The 18,140-nt window shown below is 45.4% G+C and overlaps 3 protein-coding genes across 11 annotated transcripts in view; 1 reads left to right on the top strand and 2 right to left on the bottom strand.

Annotated features, from left to right (window-relative positions):
- The window catches only part of LOC113210411 (neurofilament heavy polypeptide-like), a 12,387-nt gene extending 11,193 nt beyond the window's left edge, over nucleotides 1-1,194 (bottom strand). Inside the window, exon 1 of the mRNA XM_026428400.2 lies at nucleotides 1,057-1,194. The gene's annotated coding sequence lies outside the window, so the exon portion shown is untranslated. The remainder of the gene's footprint in view (nucleotides 1-1,056) is intronic.
- LOC113210393 (thyroid adenoma-associated protein homolog) lies at nucleotides 1,193-9,229 on the top strand. The gene is made up of 27 exons (XM_026428375.2): nucleotides 1,193-1,384; nucleotides 1,526-1,614; nucleotides 1,714-1,841; nucleotides 1,917-2,162; nucleotides 2,276-2,528; nucleotides 2,610-2,779; nucleotides 2,877-3,106; nucleotides 3,187-3,368; nucleotides 3,460-3,662; nucleotides 3,746-3,905; nucleotides 3,990-4,145; nucleotides 4,239-4,442; nucleotides 4,520-4,693; nucleotides 4,769-4,908; nucleotides 4,998-5,168; nucleotides 5,233-5,369; nucleotides 5,488-5,776; nucleotides 5,898-6,033; nucleotides 6,105-6,338; nucleotides 6,440-6,718; nucleotides 6,801-6,986; nucleotides 7,065-7,208; nucleotides 7,314-7,656; nucleotides 7,778-8,067; nucleotides 8,176-8,323; nucleotides 8,424-8,668; nucleotides 8,742-9,229. Exons 1-27 carry the CDS (start codon nucleotides 1,285-1,287, stop codon nucleotides 9,111-9,113), a joined length of 5,409 nt encoding a protein of 1,802 aa, XP_026284160.2. The 5' UTR covers nucleotides 1,193-1,284; the 3' UTR covers nucleotides 9,114-9,229.
- A 68-nt stretch (nucleotides 9,230-9,297) lies between these two features.
- Nucleotides 9,298-18,140, bottom strand: part of LOC113210402 (uncharacterized) — a 36,672-nt gene continuing 27,829 nt past the window's right edge. The window contains exons 2-10 of one of the 9 annotated variants that reach the window (XM_052268305.1): nucleotides 13,489-13,672; nucleotides 13,282-13,408; nucleotides 12,867-13,010; nucleotides 12,215-12,780; nucleotides 12,006-12,143; nucleotides 11,666-11,893; nucleotides 11,190-11,586; nucleotides 10,922-11,113; nucleotides 9,298-10,840 (exon numbers count right to left, since the gene is read on the bottom strand). In XM_052268305.1, the coding sequence (XP_052124265.1) occupies nucleotides 10,689-10,840; nucleotides 10,922-11,113; nucleotides 11,190-11,586; nucleotides 11,666-11,893; nucleotides 12,006-12,143; nucleotides 12,215-12,780; nucleotides 12,867-13,010; nucleotides 13,282-13,408; nucleotides 13,489-13,644 (2,100 nt within the window). In that variant the 5' untranslated portion in view covers nucleotides 13,645-13,672 and the 3' untranslated portion in view covers nucleotides 9,298-10,688. The remainder of the gene's footprint in view (nucleotides 10,841-10,921; nucleotides 11,114-11,189; nucleotides 11,587-11,665; nucleotides 11,894-12,005; nucleotides 12,144-12,214; nucleotides 12,781-12,866; nucleotides 13,011-13,281; nucleotides 13,409-13,488; nucleotides 13,673-18,140) is intronic. The other 8 variants (XM_052268311.1, XM_052268310.1, XM_052268309.1 and 5 more) reach the window with 8 other exon arrangements.

The raw sequence follows: 18,140 nt of genomic DNA, 5'->3' as shown, positions 1-18,140 counted from the left end.
GAGGGGGATTTAGAGGGGGCTTTAGAATAGGATTTAGAAGGAGATTTTTTCAAAGGGGACTTTGAGGGGGATTTTGAAGGGGATTTAGAAAGAGATTGTGAGGGAGACTTCAACAATGGCTTGGTTGCAGATTTTATGGGGGATTTTGTACGAGAAGGCCTTCCTACTACTTTCTTAACATCAGTCAATGGAGAACTGCAGACAGAATTGCCTCTTGTGCTCCTACATTGTGCTGGAGGTTTTGAAGAGACTGAAGTCACTGACAGAACTGAAACAGGTTTTTTAGGTGATGTCTTTGAGCTTTTCACTACAGATGCAGTGGGTACTACTTGACTCTGCTGCTTCTTCTTTGGCAAGGTCTCTGTAATCTTCTCAATCTGTTTCAAGGGTGACTTTGGTTTTGACAGATTACTTTTGGCAGGTGACAATGCATTTGAGGGTGTTGATGCACGTCTTCTCAGGGGAGACTCGTTTGATGATTTTCTAAGCTGAGATGGAGAAGGAAGAGTTTTGGTGTTGATCTTGTTGCCAGATCTTGTTCGAGGAGAATTGATTTCATTTGATGGCCGCCTGGTTGTCTCCGATGTAGTAGTAGAGCCAACAGATGCTCTGGTCTGACGGCGTTGGGGTAGCATGCTACAAGCAGCACCAAATCTGAAAGTAACACAGGCAATGAAGAATTCAGAAACAAACACTTGACAAAATATAATTGGGGACAGTTGAGGGACAGTATGAGGTAATGATATCAATAACAACTTTTCAATTATGGACTCAGAAATGAAAACTGATTGTGCCTAACTGTAGCTAGGATAGTTTTGGTATTCAGAGAGTAAGTTGAAACTCATTACAAACAAATTATCTTGCTTCAGACAGCCAAGTAACAGTCGCAAAGAGAGGGTGGACCCAGAGGGTGGAAGAAGGGGTTAACTGTTAAGCAAGTGCAGCTCAAAAGAACTAGGGGAGGAGGGAAATCATCACAAATTGATATATTACAAAGTTTGAAGGGGAAAAAAAATAATCTCTAACACCCCCATATTAGATCGAAGGATGTCTTACCGAAGCCAAAGATTTGTACAAACACAAGCGCAACAAGCTCTTTCCCTTTACGATTCCAAATTCCAAACAATCAACAAATGAAACCTGCGCATGCGCACTGTGAACTGTTTGCACGATATTTAGGTTATTTGCAGTACAGTGGACAGCCGGCCGAGCACCAGCTAGCATGTTCAAACAGGTTATGTTTTCCATTGTTTCGTAGAAAATTCGCCATTTATCTCATCTAAAATGATTGATCCTGTTGAAAGTGCCCAGGCTAATGAAGATGGTCCAGTGACTAAACCAAAACTTGAGAGGCCAGTTCAGACTGCCTATACTTCAGAGACTTGTAAGTTACTCTCAGCAGACAGAATGACAGATCCATCTGGTTTGTTTGCTTGTTTCTATAGATTTTTGCTAACAAAACACCGAAGACAACTATTTTTAAATTTTCAAGACTGTTTTAATTTTTTAAACACCCTGTTTCCAGATCAACTGTCTAAGGAAATAAAAGCTCAACTCCTCCTTAATGTGTCAACTTCGTTCAACGTTGAAGAGCAGATGGATGTGATTAAGAAAGTAAGAATTCAGCCCCTACAGTTTGTCATTAATTGTTCTTCTTGTAAATTCCATGTTAATGTACAAACCTTATTGTTGTGAATCTTACTTAATATTCAGATATCAGGCCATCTAGCTATAGTAGACGAAGATATTTCAACTGCCATTGACTTGAACTATGTACATATAGCCGCTGATTTATATTTAACAGCCCCGTTAAAACATCCTATCAAATGTGCTCTTACAAAGTATGTAATTTGAATGACAAATGGGTTCTTCATTTATGTATTATCTTTAATTTATTCTTATGTGAAATCTTCTAGAACATTTAATTCAATCAATCAACATGCAAAAGAATCATGTGTCAAATATCTGCGAGAAGGTCTCAAATGCCATTTACAAGAAGCAGTCCACAACAGAAAAGACCTCACAAATTTGACTGTTGCCTCTAGTGCTCTATTAGGCTGTTATGAAAATTTTAAGTTGGGCCCAGATATTTTAGATGGCATGACTTTGGATATTATTGAATATTTGAAGCAAGCTCTGAACCTGTGCCAGTCTTTTTTGAGGTATTTTGATTTTGCCCTTTATATCCAGTAAATCCCACCAGTATGCTGTGTGTAATGATATGTTCTAATATCAAATTTATATCAGAAGCTAAGAATTTTGAATATGCTTTCAGCTCTGATAACACCCCAATGTTTAAGGTGGAAGTAAGCAAAGTTGCTCATACCATCTCTAGGATAATTATAACTGTACTTCAACGAATAGCTGCAAATCTTCAAGCAACTTTGAGATTCAATATGTCTGCCATCTTAAACTCTGCTATTCATTTTATGAATAGACCTGATGTTCCTCTGGACACACGAACTAATTTTGGGTTTGTTATGGTCCTAATTTTGGAATATCTTGAAGGACCTCAAGGCTGGATGAAGGTTTGTTTTTCTAAATATTTATTACTTGCAAAAATAATCTAATCAAGAATTGTTTTTGAAAATACATTCTCTTGATTTCAGCTGCTGGAAACTGATAGAACTATACCAACTACCGATGAGCTATCCATCCTGTGTATTTGTTCAGGCCTCTTGTCTGGATTAAAACCTAATCAATTTGAATTGTTACATTCAACAAATAAGAAAGCAGTGATTGCTTGCATCCTTGATGTAGCACTATCTGTGAATGAACTGTGAGTTTATTAACTATTCCTATTTCCTAATGTGGCTTTTAGACCTACTTTACCAGTAAAGTGAAATTGATTTTTATATTTATTTTCATGTGTGCAGCTGCATTCAAGAAAGCAATGTGGTATTAGCCCTCTGGCGAGTAGTTCAACAGCTGACAAGAGTAATTGCTCTAAATTCCAAACTTGCCAGTTCTTTGCAAGTATCTCAGGTGGAAAATATTTTGAAACATCTTTTGGGCCTCCTTGATCACCACATGGATGCTGTAAGACATTTAGCTAAAGCAATACTGGAAAATTTGATGCAAATAAAAGAGACCTTTATCCCTTTGGGTAATGAAATTTTGAAATGTGTTTTACTTTTAAATTCATTACTGTCTTTATCTTTCATAATTCATTATTGTTTTCATTAGGTATTGATTTGGATGATAAGATGTGTGAAGTTGTTAGATTAACACCTGAGACAAAACGCAGTCGTTATGTGATACTGTCAACAATGACGGCTTATATGAGCACCTCTGAAATTATCAAAAAAATTCCAAATGTAATCAGCTATCTTTTAAAGGCAATGCAGTGTACATCTATGTCATCTCATGTGAGTGGTCTTAGGTGAATTGTAATCTTCTTAGTGTTATTTTTAGAAGAATATTCCTTAGCTTTTGAAAGCAAACAACTGAACTTTATAGGTATCTGGTGCATTTGTGGCTATGTCATCTGCTGACTTCAAGACACTTCCCTACCCTCAGTGGTACAAATCATGGGTAGAGCCACTTTTTCATGTAATGATTGAGAACAACTCCATAGAATCTCCTGCATTAGAAGAAGCACTTTCTAAAATTGTTAAGATGTGCCCACAAGTTATTAATGAAGTTGTATCTGCTGTTAACAAGTAAGTGATATTTTCTGAGTTATAAAATATCCTACCTTTTTCTCTACAATCAACAAAAAAAAATACATCTTTCCTGTCACTAGAAAGCAAAACATTGAACTTCCAAGATTGAGACTTTTGCTGACCTGTGTGAAGATAGGTAGGAAGCAGGGTGTTATCTTGATGACTAGTAATGAAGAATTGTGGTTTGGAATCCTTCCTGTGGCACTACTGAGATCTGCACTTTGTCATGAGTGTGATGAGGTCTGGAATGTTCCACATACTTTAATGCCATTTTCCAAAATGTTACACCGTTAGGACCTTTTCAACCTTACAGTTATTTTCTAGATTCGAGTTGCTGCTGTTGGATTGATTGTAGAAACAAATCGCAGTACTGAAGTCTTTTCTAAAATGGATTTCTCATTACTACAATCTTTCTTGGAATATAATGTGAATTGCGAAATTCCCTCTTTCCGTCAGCAAGCTCTTGCTTTCATGTCCAAGGTATGTCTAAAAGTATTTAAGTAGAATAGTTCAACAATATTTTAAATTAAGCTATTTTTTAATTTATTTATTGATTGATTGATTTATTTTTAGTTATTTACTCGTATGAAAGACAGTGCCCACACTCTAACAAGACCAATAAAACAAACGAAGAAAAATGAAATTGATTTTTTGAGAATCTTAGCATATTATCAAGAATTTATGGTTTGGATTTTACCATTTTGTTTTAGTAATCTTAGGATTGGATCCAACTATAGTCGCAGGATATTTACTTTAAAACTCCTCACAATGATTATTGTGAGTATCTTTTGGGAATGAAATTTGCCTTCTGCATGGAGTTTTTGAGTTATCACAGTTTCTTAAATAAATTTCAGGATATTCTTAGAACTGACCCTCTTTTAATAAATGAGGACTGCCTACATGCAATGTGGACGGATAAGAATGCACTTACCTTGTTGGGTGTCACATTAATTGATAACTTTGAGGAAAATAAGGCCATGGCTGCAAGAATTTTGGGGTCACATCCAAATTGCCCTCTGGGATTGCATGTGAGTAATTTTTTTAATGACCCTGCACTGTGCATGAACTTAATGTCAGACCCATTCTAATAGTACACATTCCAGGATGAAAGCAAAAGATTGCAGCTTTTCAACAAAGGGTGTACTCTTGCATCAAGTATTAACCCAGCAGATTGTATCTCTGCTGCTTATCTTTTAGAACTTTGTTGCATTCTCAACCATAAAGTTCATAACAATTCAGACAAGTGAGTTTTGATTTCAATTAAATCTCATCAGAACAATGATTTTATGTTACTAAAATAGTTAATAACAAGATTTATTTATTGTCATTCAGCACAAACTATCCAACTGAAGAAATCTTTGATGCTGTAATCAGTCTGAAAGCACAGTTAGAAAGTGAATTGAATGTTGCTCAGAATGACATTCTTCAGGCTGCTAGCAATGGTCCAATGTATGGAACTTTGTTTTGCATTCGTCACCTGCTACAGCTAATCCCGGATTTTAGGTATGTCCTCTTTATCTTTAATGCGTAAGAGAACAATTCATTTTAATTAATTTCAATCTTTCAGCAAATTGGGAGAAAAATCAAAGTGGTTGATTTTGATTAGAAGTCTTGTTGCCCTCTGTTTTAAGCTGGATAAAATTGTATCACCTATAGTAAATAGTTCATCGCCAGAAGGACATCTTCCAATGGACTTCAATGAAAGTAACCACTGTTTATTTACTTCTCTGTCCTTTTATACTTAACTCTAAAACGAATTCAACTCTTTTTTTTTATTGTGTAAAAAAGAAAATCATTTATTTTGCTAAAAATTATTTTGCAGGTTCCTCTGTGTTGAAATCCAACAGCGCTTCCTCACCTGCTCTGCATCCAAAAGTCACTGCCCAAATGGTTTTACTTTGTTCTTGGCGGACTGTAAAAGAGGTTTCTCTTTTGTTGGGTAAATTGTCTGATTGCTGTCCAATACTTCCTGATACAAATGGTTTGTTGAGTGAAGAAGATGTCTTGGCCATTGGTGTTCACCTGACAACTCTACTTGAGGAGACAAAACACAGAGGTGCTTTTGAACAAGCTTATGTGGGTTTTAGTCTTCTTGCAGCTCGCTTATGGAGGTATTACAGAAGCTAATTCATATTGAAATATCAATCATTCAGTTAAAATAAAGTTATTAACTACATAATTTTCTTACCATGTCTAATATTTCTGTCATGTTATCTGTCTTACTTTTCTCAGACATCCGAAGAAGACTTTACAAGAACTTCCAAAACTGTGGCTAAATGAATTAATAGATGCTATTCAAAGCAATGAACGCTCTTCAAGCAAGTTATGTGCTACCAGGAGGAGTGCAGGGGTCCCATTCCTTGTTCAGGTTTGTCTTGGTCAGTGATTTCTCTAATATTGAAAATTGAATTCCACCTCTTTACTTCATTCAATTTTCAGGCTCTGGTATCAGCTGAGCTTCAAACTGTGGGAAGTCCTCAGTCTCTCCAAACAACTATGTCACAACTTCTAACATGTGCTGCTAATAAGGATAGTCATGTGGAATGTAGAACACATGCTCTAAACATACTACGTGCTTTGTATCGGCATGCTCCTCTTGCAGAACACATTGCCTCTTATATCTCTGAAGGGGTGATGGTTGCGGTATCTGGTTTCAAGGGCAAATCATGGGCCGTATGTTGATTAAAGTTGTTAACTATGTAAAGTAATGCAACCAAGCCTAAATACCATAATTCCATAACTTTTCCAATCTGATTTAATCAATTATTTTTCAGGAGCGAAATTCTGCAACCTTACTCTTTAGCAGTCTTATGACTCGTATCTTCGGTGTTCGTCGAAGTCGAGAAGAATTAAGCTCAAGAAATAAACTGACGGGAAGAGTCTTCTTCCATCGATACCCAGCGCTCTTTGATTTCCTTTTGTCAGAACTAAGCCAGGCTGTTAATGCCTTAAATTCAGGAGATGTCAGTGAATTTGCAGTACTTCATCCCATTCTCCTTCTGATCGGTCGTCTTTACCCTTCGTTATTAGAAGGAATGGACACTCCTATGCAGGTTCGACTCTACTTGTTTTTATTTTCGTTGTTTCTAATCTTTTCTGTGTTGATTCTAATTTCTGTTTTTGAACAATTTACAGTTGAGTTCATTTGTGCCACTAGTTTACCAGTGTGCAAGTAATTCTGTATTGAAAACGCGGGTCTTGGCTGCTAAGGCTGTGGTTCCATTAATAACCGTTGATGTATTTGTGAAGTATGTGGATGACTTGTTTGAAAAATTGACCTCCACTCATTCAGCAAACCTTAGCCATGGAATAGCCTTACAGGTAAAATTATTAATTCTAGATTTTTCTGGACTATAAGTGTTTACTGTCTCTATCTAATATTCCCTTTTACCTTTGTAGATTGTCCATCTATTAGCCAATTCAGTTGTAGTGAATAGTGAACCATCATTAGTAATTGGTGATCACTTTCACAGGTGGTTATCAAAGTTGCTTTTGTGCCTGAGCACATCTTTGAGTAATCCTGTCCATGAAATAATTTTACAGGTTTGAAAAAATAATCTATTTTGTCTGTTTTATTTATTGCGACATTAATAAGTTAAGTGTAGATGAAATATCACTGCCATAATCTAATCTTCATATTTATTTCAGATAATTGAAGTGGTTGTAGGAAATTGGTACACATCTGTTCCCTCTGCTTTATGGAAAGCAATTCGAGAATTAATTTCTGAACACATCTTGACTCTTAAAGGAGGAAAGGTAAATGACCTATCATTAGGTCTGAGTGTTTTAGAAATAAGAGCAACAAGAGTTCTTTTGCAACTTCTTATTTATGACAAAAATGTTGAATTGGAGTCAATTATCATGAAACTTCTACAACACATCAATCATGAAGTTGTGCAAGAAACTCTGGTATTTTTAGAAAGGTTCATGCGAGGCCCTGCTCAAACCACCATTTTGGAAATTGAAAACATTGTACCTGATGTGTGCGGAGGTATTTTTTTTTTTCTTCTTCTAATCAATTTTAGTTTTTAGTTTTGTTTTGAATGTGTGTGTACTTGTTAAATTATGTATTTTGTTAAGCTAATTGATAGAATTCGGTGCATCCTTTTCAGGGGGCAAACACTGGTCTGAGCGTTTGCCCGAGGAAGCTTGTATTGAATGTGCCTCAATTTTTCATGAAAGTAAAGAGCTGAGTGAAAAGCTAGCAGCAATTGCCATGTCTAAAACAGGAATTCAAGGCACACTAGCTTTGCGAGCTTTAGTACATGTTACCCCAGCTTTATGGTGCTCTGATATTGATCTCAGAAAGCTGTTACTTTGGTGCACATCTCCTCATGAAGGTACTTCTTGTGCTGCATTGTCATGCTTTTCTTCTTTACTCAAGTACATGGTGCAATATAAAGTAAGTTCAAAACAGTTAATATATTTTTCTCAATTGGTGTTTTAAGAAAAATCTAGAGATCATAACAAATTTGAATGTATTTTAATCCATTATTTGTTTATAATATAGAAAGAGATACCTGAAATATGTGAGCATGGATGTAAATTAGTAAAATTATATTGTGATGAGGAAAAGAGTGTTATCAGTCGAATGACAGCTGTCAGCTTTCTGTCCAACAACAGGCTGGCATTAGATCGACAATACTTGTTCCTATCCGGTGAGATAACATTTCACCTAAATACAGATATTGAAACTTGACCATGACAAAATTTGGTCTAAAATGTAATAATTATTGTTGCTCTTATTGTTATTTTTAGATGAGACTGTTTGCGAGCTGTGGATTAATGGAATAAAGTTGGCCTGTGATGACAACTCTTCTGTAAGGTTGCATGCAGCTCTACTTTCCCAAACAGAGATGCCATCAGTTCCTCAGAAATGTTTAGAAAATTTATTGCAAAGTTTTAATTCTATTATGGGCTGTTCTCCTTCCTATTGCTTGGCCACATTGCTGGTTCTAGCCATTGGTCCCTTGCCAGACTCAAGCAATTTTGAAGCTGATGAGGTATTGCACAACTCTATGATTTGAAGTAAGTTGTAGCACTGGAGTTACTATACCCTGATTTTTTTTTTTTTAGGAAAGAGTTTTTGAAAAGGGAGAGAGCAATATGTTCATTGAACATGAAATCATCACCGACCTGGCCTTGAAGTACATATTCAATCATGTAGCAAATGATGTAAGTCTATCTCCTACTCAGTGGAAATGGGTGTGGACCTTTATTGGGGGCTTTGATAGGAAAGAAATATGCAGTGCTGAAAATCTCTTTGATGCTATTAGATGCCACAATAGGATTGGGCTAGTAACTGATAGCTCAGACTTTTTGTTACCACCTGTGATTGTTTGTTCCCTTCGCTGTTTGAACAAAGTGGAACAAGTATTTTGCGGTGCTGCTAAAGGAATAACATATGAGTTTCCTTTTATTACCAACAAACTTTTAGACTTAGCTTGACTTGTTTGGCTACTGGGTAAAGACACTTGTCTCTAAATATTCGAAAAACTAGTACCTGCTGTACATTACCCTCCAATACATATTTTAAATAAATAACACTTATTTAGAAAAATGAATTTTTCACTATTTTTTGAAGAAGTGAGAAGTGGCAAAAGGTTTTTTCTTCTAAAAACAGAATTTACAATTAAAACATTTCATTTGTTGTTTATTTACAAGAGAGATAAGAGGGGGTCTCTCAAGACACATTATATATACTTGATACAGGCACATACTCACAGTCTTTGCAAAGACACAGTGTCTTAGGGCACTATAGTGGAAGACAAATTAGAACAAATACAGCAAAACACTTAAAATTTCTGTTAGGGGTAAATTTTTAAAATTCAGTTGATTTCCAGCACAAAATAAGATACATTGACTCATATCAAGGTAAGAAAAAATTTGTGCCAGCAGGTACAGCAAATTTGTTCTAGTCTAAAAAATAATTCATAAATTATCATGCTATTGCTATAAATACTGTTCTGGTTATACCACCTTCCACTTCAAACAGATACACACTTAACATAGGAGTGGATATAGTCAAAGAATTTTCAATATACATAAAATGATTCTACTTTACTCAGAGCAAATGACTCTTTTAAAAAAGATATATACTGAACATTACAGTTAACTCAGCCTCTCTTTTACAAACATGCATTCATGAACACCAACACACCTTTCATAAAGAAAGAAAAACTACTTTTACAACAACTTGCACACACAATAACTCACACATACAGGATTCGTTAAGAAAATATGTAAGATCTAAAAGTAGACAACATTGATTTTATTATAACTAACATTTAACTGCCCTCACTTAAATAAAGCTACTGCTGGGTTAAAGGGAGTTAATTGTTTGGGCATTGAGCAAATGGAATGATTTTCAGAGAGCAGTTTATCAATTTTCCATTGCTTATTATCAGAAACTGCCGCTCATTCACTAACAGGTGAATCAGCAATAGTGAGCCTGCAGCCCATTTAGGTGTATCAAATTCACACATCACATACATTATGTGCAAGGGTATTCTTGTTCAGGAAAAATTGTTTCATACTGAAGGATCAACCAGCAACGAAACAATAATACAATCATCCACATTCACTGCAACATTCTAATGAAAATTCTAAGGTCAAAATTTACAACAACAAAAAAAGGGGGGAAAAAAAACTTTCATCCAAGAGACATGTCATTTTTATGTCAACATGATGCCAATAACAAATTGACTGCATGTTGACTTTGTTGTTTTGTGATGGTAACCTTAACATAAACACCAATTATTTTTCAAAAGAAGCAGATTTTTTTTTAATCAAGAAATTCTAGTGCTATTGCTAGAACAATCCTTACATCACAGAGAAATAGTCAGGGTATGGTTTGTGGAATGAACAATAATCTCCAGAAAATGCAAATACTACCATGATTCAAATGATAGTTCACATTACTTTTTCTCATAAATGAAATAGATTCCAATGATAAATCTAACAATATACACTATACATCACAATTACATGACTTCTGCATGATTTATTACTTTGTCATTTAGTTCAGCCTTCCATTGTTTCACTTTGTCTTTTTGATGAGCGTTTGCACCACAAATATACATACTCCACTATCCATGCTAGCAGCCCAAGAGTCATTAACACAGACTGAGCATGGATGAAGATGGGATAGCTTCCTGTGGCATCTCGAATAAGACCTATAAACCAAGACCCATCAAATAACTCATTCAATTCCATTCACATACCACGTAGAAACCCAGCAAATGATTTATACTCACCAAGAATTGGTCCAAGTGAGACAACTGTTATGCCTTTTGCTACCATGTTGAGACCTACAGCAGCTGGCAATTTGTCTAGTGTAACACATTCTGCAACTGTCAGCTGGTAATTGATAAGTGTTGCTCCTCGGCAAAAACCGCAGATGACTAAAGATGTCATGAGTGGAGCCCAAGATGTCTGTTCAGCCATCACTGAAAAGTACAAGTTTATATAAAACCACGTTTAATGCGTCTCCATTTAAAATCAAAGTTTTAGTGGAGCTTATACCTGATCTTGATATAGTCAGAAAAATGCAAGCAACAAAAAACAAAGTTCGTTTTTTGTACTTCACTCTGTCACAAATGGGAGGTAAAATGAGGCGAGCTAGGATATCAGAGAAAGCACTCATACTAAGACAGAGAGCAGCATCGGCTTTGGTATGACCCATATCAACAAGGAAAAATGGTACAACCATTTTGAAGTGCAGTTCTGCTACCCAAAAAAGTGACAATCCTAAAGTTATATTCAAATATGTAGAATCTTTTAGGAGGTCAAGGTCCAAGAAATTTGATACCCGTTTCCAACAAGAAATATGGGTATCCTGATCTTTATCGTTGATATTGTCATGGGAGCCAATAATTGTGTTGTTGTTTTGCATGGATCGATGAAGGTCTTGAGTGGAAGCCTGTAATTATTCAGTGTCATGTAATGAACACAAAGTATATTGGGCAAACATAAGAAAGAAGTGTTAGGCTTGAACTCACTGCTGCAGCTATAGCCAGAAGACTTCCAGTAAGATCCATACTGCTTGCAGATATTATTGAAGCTTTTCGAATTCGCGTTGATGATACAGCTCGAGTCATTCCTGGCATACCAGCACGACTCAACTTTCGTCCTGTTGTCTCCTCAGGTCCCATACTTAACCAAGATACATTACGAGGAATGCCATAATGTGTTCGGGACAATTTCCTTTCATTTGTTACATCAGCTACCTACGGAAGAAATTTAAAAATTATGTTGTGATCTCACGTTGTGTGTTTTCTTTTGTACAATTGTGAGGCAGTGTCGATACAACGCACCGTGCTATTAAAAAAAAATACTTACTGACATGGACACTACTGAAGTGTTTCTTGGTAAACCATGTCTGCCTGCAGGCACTCGCCTTGGCCCGTGATCCTCCATACTGAGAATGGACGCATTACGAGGCATCGCAGGTTGCGAAAGCTTCCGACTTGGGTAGAGCTGAGAAGAAAAATAAAAAGTCAGTACCATTCGTCTCATTTTGGAGGGGACTTCCCTTTTGATTTACTCACATGAGGCTCCGAATCCTCGAGGCTGGCCTTGGAAGTGTCAGTGGGAGCAGCGGTTACAGAGAACTTCCTCTTTGGGTCGGAGAAGATCTCGAACGCCAGGCCACCCCCTTGCGACACGGTGGAGGTCTTCCTCTCGTTGTTCTGCGCGCGGATGGTGAGCTGGTACGCCTCCTCGTCCTCCTCCACGAGGGTGAGCTCGATGCGAGGCCGCGCCAGCAGCGGGATGGCAGACTCTCTGATCATGATGGGTGGCTCGTCCTGCTCGTCGCCGTGGTCCTCGAGGTCAAGGTGGATGTCCTGGTCGCAGGGCTGGACGGGCACGAGGTGCCACTTGGCCGGCTGCAGCAGGAAGGCGCCGGCCAGCCCATTGAGCGCCACGCCGCCGAGGACTAGGAGTGCGCCGCGAAAGCCGAGCTCGTCGAGGAGGTAGCGGACCAGCAGCGGGGCGAGCATGAAGCCGAACGCGGTGCCGGCCATGCTCAGTCCCACGGCCTGGCCGCGCCGCGCCTGGAAGTAGTGCGACAGCGACACGAACGTGGCCGCCGAGGAGAAGCCGACGCCCAGGCCTGCGGGGCAGCGGAGTACGGAGACGGTCAGGAGGTGCACAAAGGACAGACCGAGGCCGAGGGGCGGACACGAGACCCCAACTCACCTATGAGCACCGAGTACGTGGCGATGATGTGCGCCACGCTGTTGGCCGGGACAGTGGCGAGGATGCCGATGGCCACCAGCAGCGCGCCGAAGAACGCAACCTTGCGGTACGAGTATTTTCGGATGAGCGGGCCGGCGAACAGGCCTGTGGACGGAACAGGGACACATTACACACATATTTCACGACGTCAACGTGGAGGCGCGGAGGCTCCGGGGGGAAGTCCCTCGGCCGCCGCCGCGCCGGTCGCTTCCAGGGACGCCAGGGACAGTGCGATAATAAATCTGCAGCGGCAGGGCGAAGGACGCGCGGCGCGCGGGTCACAGTGCACCGGGGACCTCCGGGCGCCACTTCCGGTCCGGGCCACCGGTTCCGAACCAGGAACCGCCAAACCTCCTGCCGAAGAGGACGAGCTCACCTGAGAAGTTGATGAGGGCGTCCTGCGCGCTCACGATGATGGCGGCGCCGGTGGTGGCCACCTCCAGCTTCTTGAGCAGGTCAGCGAACAGCAGCCCGAAGGACGGCTCCAGCGACCGGGTGGCGAGCTGCAACAGAGGGGCTTGTACTGGGACCAGGTCGCCGACGCGGATGTGATCTCCGCAAAGGTCGGCGATGAAGTACTCACGTTGACGATGCCAACCCCGAGGACGACCATCCATCCCCAGCCGCCGTCGGGCGCCCGCATGACGGGCGCCTCCTTGGCGTGCGCCGCCTCCCCGGCGCCGTCCTGGGCGTCCGGGCCGCCGCTCTTGCGGACCGAGCCGCGGGCTGCGGCCGTCATGGTCCAGCGGGGCTCGCGTCACCGTCACCTGCAACAGGAACAAGTGCACGGTGCAGTCAGTCGAGCAGTGCGGGGCGCGGGCGGCGCGGGCGGCGCGGGCGAGAACAAGAGGAGAGCCTCGCCGGTGTGCGAGCGAGTCAAGGTTGCCTCCGTCGCGGTCTTTTTGCGTCACGACGTCGGCCTGGCCCGCGGCTCGCGTCACGGTGGCGGAGGAGGAAAGCGCAGCGCGCGCTCCGAGTGAGCCGCGTCCGCGTCCTGATGGCGGAGCTCATAGGAAGGAAAGCACCACGTCATACGGAGGCCGTGGGCGGGTAGAGGGGAAACTGACGAAGGGGGGAAATGACGACTCTGTCTGGTCCTGCTGTCTCCATACACCATCGTCACCGCCTCTACCCGGTCCGTTACCTCGCGCTGTATTCCGCCTGACAACCAAAACAGCCGAGGACCCCCCCCCCCCCTAAATGTACAGTACACATCTTCTTTGCGTCTCCACACGTCTGCTCGCTCCGTCTCCGCTGCCGGTCGGGCATCTATCAATCTGCTCGCCCAGCTGATCAAACCGGGTCGTGAAGCTCTGGAGCCGGTCTGGTCTGGAGCGGGCGGCGCGAGCCGCGGGAGCAGTCTGCGTGGCGTCGGCCGCCCGAGCGAGGTGATTTGTCCATTACACTGAAGAGGAGGCGTCGGCGCTGGCACGCGCGCAATGCCGTGCGAGACGAGGAGGAGCAGGGCCGCCGATACGGGACATGAAGCATCAGCGGAAAGGGTTGAGGTGTGAGGTGGGGTGGGGGCGGCTCCCCACCCACCACCCTCCGCGGCGCGCCTGTCACGGCGCAGGAAACTTCCACGCACGGCGGAAGCGAGGCGACAGCACGTCCCGTCCTGACGGACTCCAGCGCGGTGGTCTTATGTTTCAGCGCGCCACTTTGGGCCCTCACGCCCCAGCACGCCACGCCACGCCCCAGCACAACATTGCATATCGGACCGCCGTTGCGCCACCCCGTCAGTCACGTCTGGTTTTCTGCGGATCAAGTCGGAAGTTTCGCGGGCCTTGACGAGGGGGAGGTGGGGAGCCGAGGAGGGTCCTAGATGCTGTGCTTGCTCGTGTGCCGTGCCGTGGCGTGTTGTGGTGCGGCTCGCTGGCCTCACCACCACCACGTTCTAGCCGCGTGGCCGTGCCGCTCGCCGGCTACTTTCTCGGTAATCACTGGTTACTTGGCGATCAGGTGATCGCGGCGGAGCCCCCGCCGCCCCAGGCCGCCTCGCCCCACTGCGGCCTGTGTGCGGTTTGCGTCAACAAAAGACGGCGACCGCGTGCGAAACGGGCCCAGTTCGAACGCTCTTATCGAGCCAAACGACCCCCATTAGCATTTAGAAAGGTAGTCCGGGCGATATACCACTTTGCGAAAATTTCATTATATGAACCGGGAGCTCCCGAGCCCCCTAAACTGGGCCCCAATCACCCCACAGCGACGACGCATTGAGCCGGCCCGCCAGACGTCCGGGCGGCCACCCAGGGACCTTCGGAAAATCACAAGTGGCCGTCCTCCGTCCTCTCCTTACAACAGCACACATTCTCCGGCCAGCCCCGCCCGCCCCTCGGCGTTAGGGACGGCCCCTCCTCCCGGCTACTCTTGCCACACATGGGTTGCTGACGTGACGGGCGTCGATCAGGACGTCGATGCCCAGGGAAGTTCCACGGAAAGGCGGGGCAGGCCAGCAGTCCGCCGCCGACCCCGTTTTCTGGAGAATAATGACTGGAGAACTGGAGTGTGCGGGTCCGCGCGTCACAGAGGACGCCCAGCTCTTAGACAAAGAAGGCCCAGCTCATCGTCAGCCCAGTACCCACCAGCAGCCGTGGGGGCCGCCACCCGTCAGCTGACCGGCCGTGTCTATTTTTACGCTATTTTGACGGCCGCGAGGGCCTCGTTGACCGCCGCCGGCGTGGCGCTACACTGCCCCACCACTTCCCCCTGCTGCTGCGGGGGGCACAGCCTAATTGAAGGATCAATTGCCTTGTTCACGCAGAGTACTGCTGTGCGGTCGGGCAGCCGCGCCCTCCCTGTAGACGAACAAACGACATGGTCCAGACCCCACAATGTCTCCGCAAATAATACTAATACTAATTCCAGCCACCGATATGAGAAAACTGTAAGGCCCGATCCGGCTGCCTCCCCACACTCGGTCATGAGCCACACATGTGATGTGATGGGCGAGCGCGTGGCTGTTGGCCGTGGGTGCCAAGCCGAGCGGCCCAATGGCCCAATAATGCAATGATCGTCCCCGGCCCAGCGGGTCAAGATCAATCAGGGACGCTCTCCGGCAGCGCGAAATGATGGGTTTCCGTCATCACGAGAACGCCGAAGGCGACGCGGCGGGCGTCGGGGCGCCGAGCGGGGCGCGGTACGTACAAGGTAGAGTCGAGTGTAGGACTCTAGTACAAGGCGTATTTCACACATCATCTGATCGCACCGCTGGCCTGGCCGCGCGGGGCGGGGCCGGACGGCCGGACCGCTGTCGCTGTCGCCGCGGCGCCTGTGACGCGAGCGGCACTTCCTCATACTAATCCTCGGTACTATAACGTACTACACCCATCATCTGATCGCACCGCTTACGCTGGTCTGACTGGGCGGGGCGGGGCCGGACGGCCGGACCTCTGTCGGTGTCGCCGCGGCGCCTGTGACGCGAGCGGCACTTCCTCATACTAATCCTCGGTACTATAACGTACTACACCGGCCGCCAAAGGGATCCGTTCGCCTGATAAAAACCCCCGCGCGGCTCGAACGCGATCGTAACACACTCAAGGTCCCCGCGGGACCGCTCGGCAAACACACCCGGTCATCGCGCCGATAAGGTACACGACGGCGACCTCCTCAACGGCCTGCTCTCGTTCTCACACCGGCGGCCCACAAAGGAAACAATTTTGGGGGCGGGCCGAGCCGTACACACCGCCCTGACACATGAGCATGAGTAAAGCGCTTGAATCTCCGGCTCCCTTAGCAGCTCCCAGCTCCAACAACCAGCAGCGCGACGACGGCCATCGAAAGGCAATCTTACCCCGTCACTGTGATAAGCCAAGCCGGCAGCCACAGCAGCCACGCAACTTCCTCGCCGCCAGGACCAGATACGGACTATGGCTGGGCTGGCGGCTGGATGCTGGATGAGTGTGTGTCTGGCTGGGCTGGGCGAACAGCTGCTGCAGCAGAGAAGATGGGAGGGGGGAGATGCAGGACCACGCACTGCGCACGGTAGGGTGCAGTGCAGCCATCAAACACTTTTGGCCGGACACATATGTAGTACAAAGCAGGAGTCCTTGCGATGAAACGCAGTATGCACTGTAGTGAAGTATAAGACACGGAAAGAGGACGTTTTTGACTTTTAGCAGTACACGGAGAACTTCACGGCAGGTTGTCCGTGTGACGCGCAGAACAAAGGGGCTACCCTACCTGCTCCAGCTGCACTGGGCTGGGCTGCACCGCGCCGAGCGGAGAGGGACGCCTCCAGCCTCCAGCGCCTCCAGTCACGGTCCAGCAGCTCGCGCAGCGCAGTCTCCGCGCTGGAGTCTGAACTACTGGCACACCACCAGCAACCAGGCCAGCACCACCACCCCCAGGCTGGCGAGCGATGCGGCAGTTGGCTGGGCCGCCAGGCTGGCTGAGGCAGACCCGTCTGTTTGCCTGTTCGGCTCCAATCCGTGCCTCCAAAACACACGCACACGCAGGTAGCTCACACACACACACACACACACAGCCGTGCGCACTCACATGTGCGCTCGTACTCACACAAACACAGCCTACCCCTAGGAGGGGTCAGGACGGGGGGCCGCCCCCGCCCCCCGCCCCCCTCGTCTGCCTCAGCTGCTGCTCCTGCTGCCCGGCTGCCAGCTCGGGCGCGCCGCCCGGCCCACTGCACGCCACCGGGGCCCCCACACCCCACGCCCGGGGCCTCGTCCTTCGTCGTGTCCTTGGAGAGACCTTGGACCGTCCTGGAGCAGCGCAGCCATGAGCGCAGCGCTGCAGCCACCTCGGCGTCGGCGGCGGGAAGGGTCAGGAGTGCGAGAGAACGGCGTAGGGTGGTGTCGCCGACGTCGACGGAAAGCGGCTCCGCTCCATTTTCTGGCCGACGACGCATCCGTATCAAGTTGTTGTTATTGTTGCCGACGGAAACTTCCTACGCTCCCGCTGCACCCCGAGCAGGCCGGCCAGGCCAGGACCAGGAAAGGCTGACCGGCCAAAAGCAGCCCGGGCCGCGGTGGCGTGGCGCGGCGCGGCGGGGAAGGCTCGGCACCGCAAGTGAGGTAAGAGGACCAGCGGACAAAGGCATCAGTCGTGATCAGGACCTTAGGTGTTTTTCAGGTCGTTCTGCGTGCGCATCCGGTCCAAACCCAGTGAGCTGACATGAGTTACCCGTCAAACCGTAACCCCGCTCCAAACCGAGTGGATGAGATACCCGTCAACCAGATCCAAACCCAGTATAGATGACCTACCCGTCAACCTGTA

The sequence above is a fragment of the Frankliniella occidentalis genome, unplaced genomic scaffold (assembly GCF_000697945.3).
Source record: "Frankliniella occidentalis isolate FOCC.00 unplaced genomic scaffold, Focc_3.1 Scaffold66, whole genome shotgun sequence".
NCBI classification, from domain to species: domain Eukaryota; kingdom Metazoa; phylum Arthropoda; class Insecta; order Thysanoptera; family Thripidae; genus Frankliniella; species Frankliniella occidentalis.
This window is presented reverse-complemented; position numbering and strand designations above follow the sequence as displayed.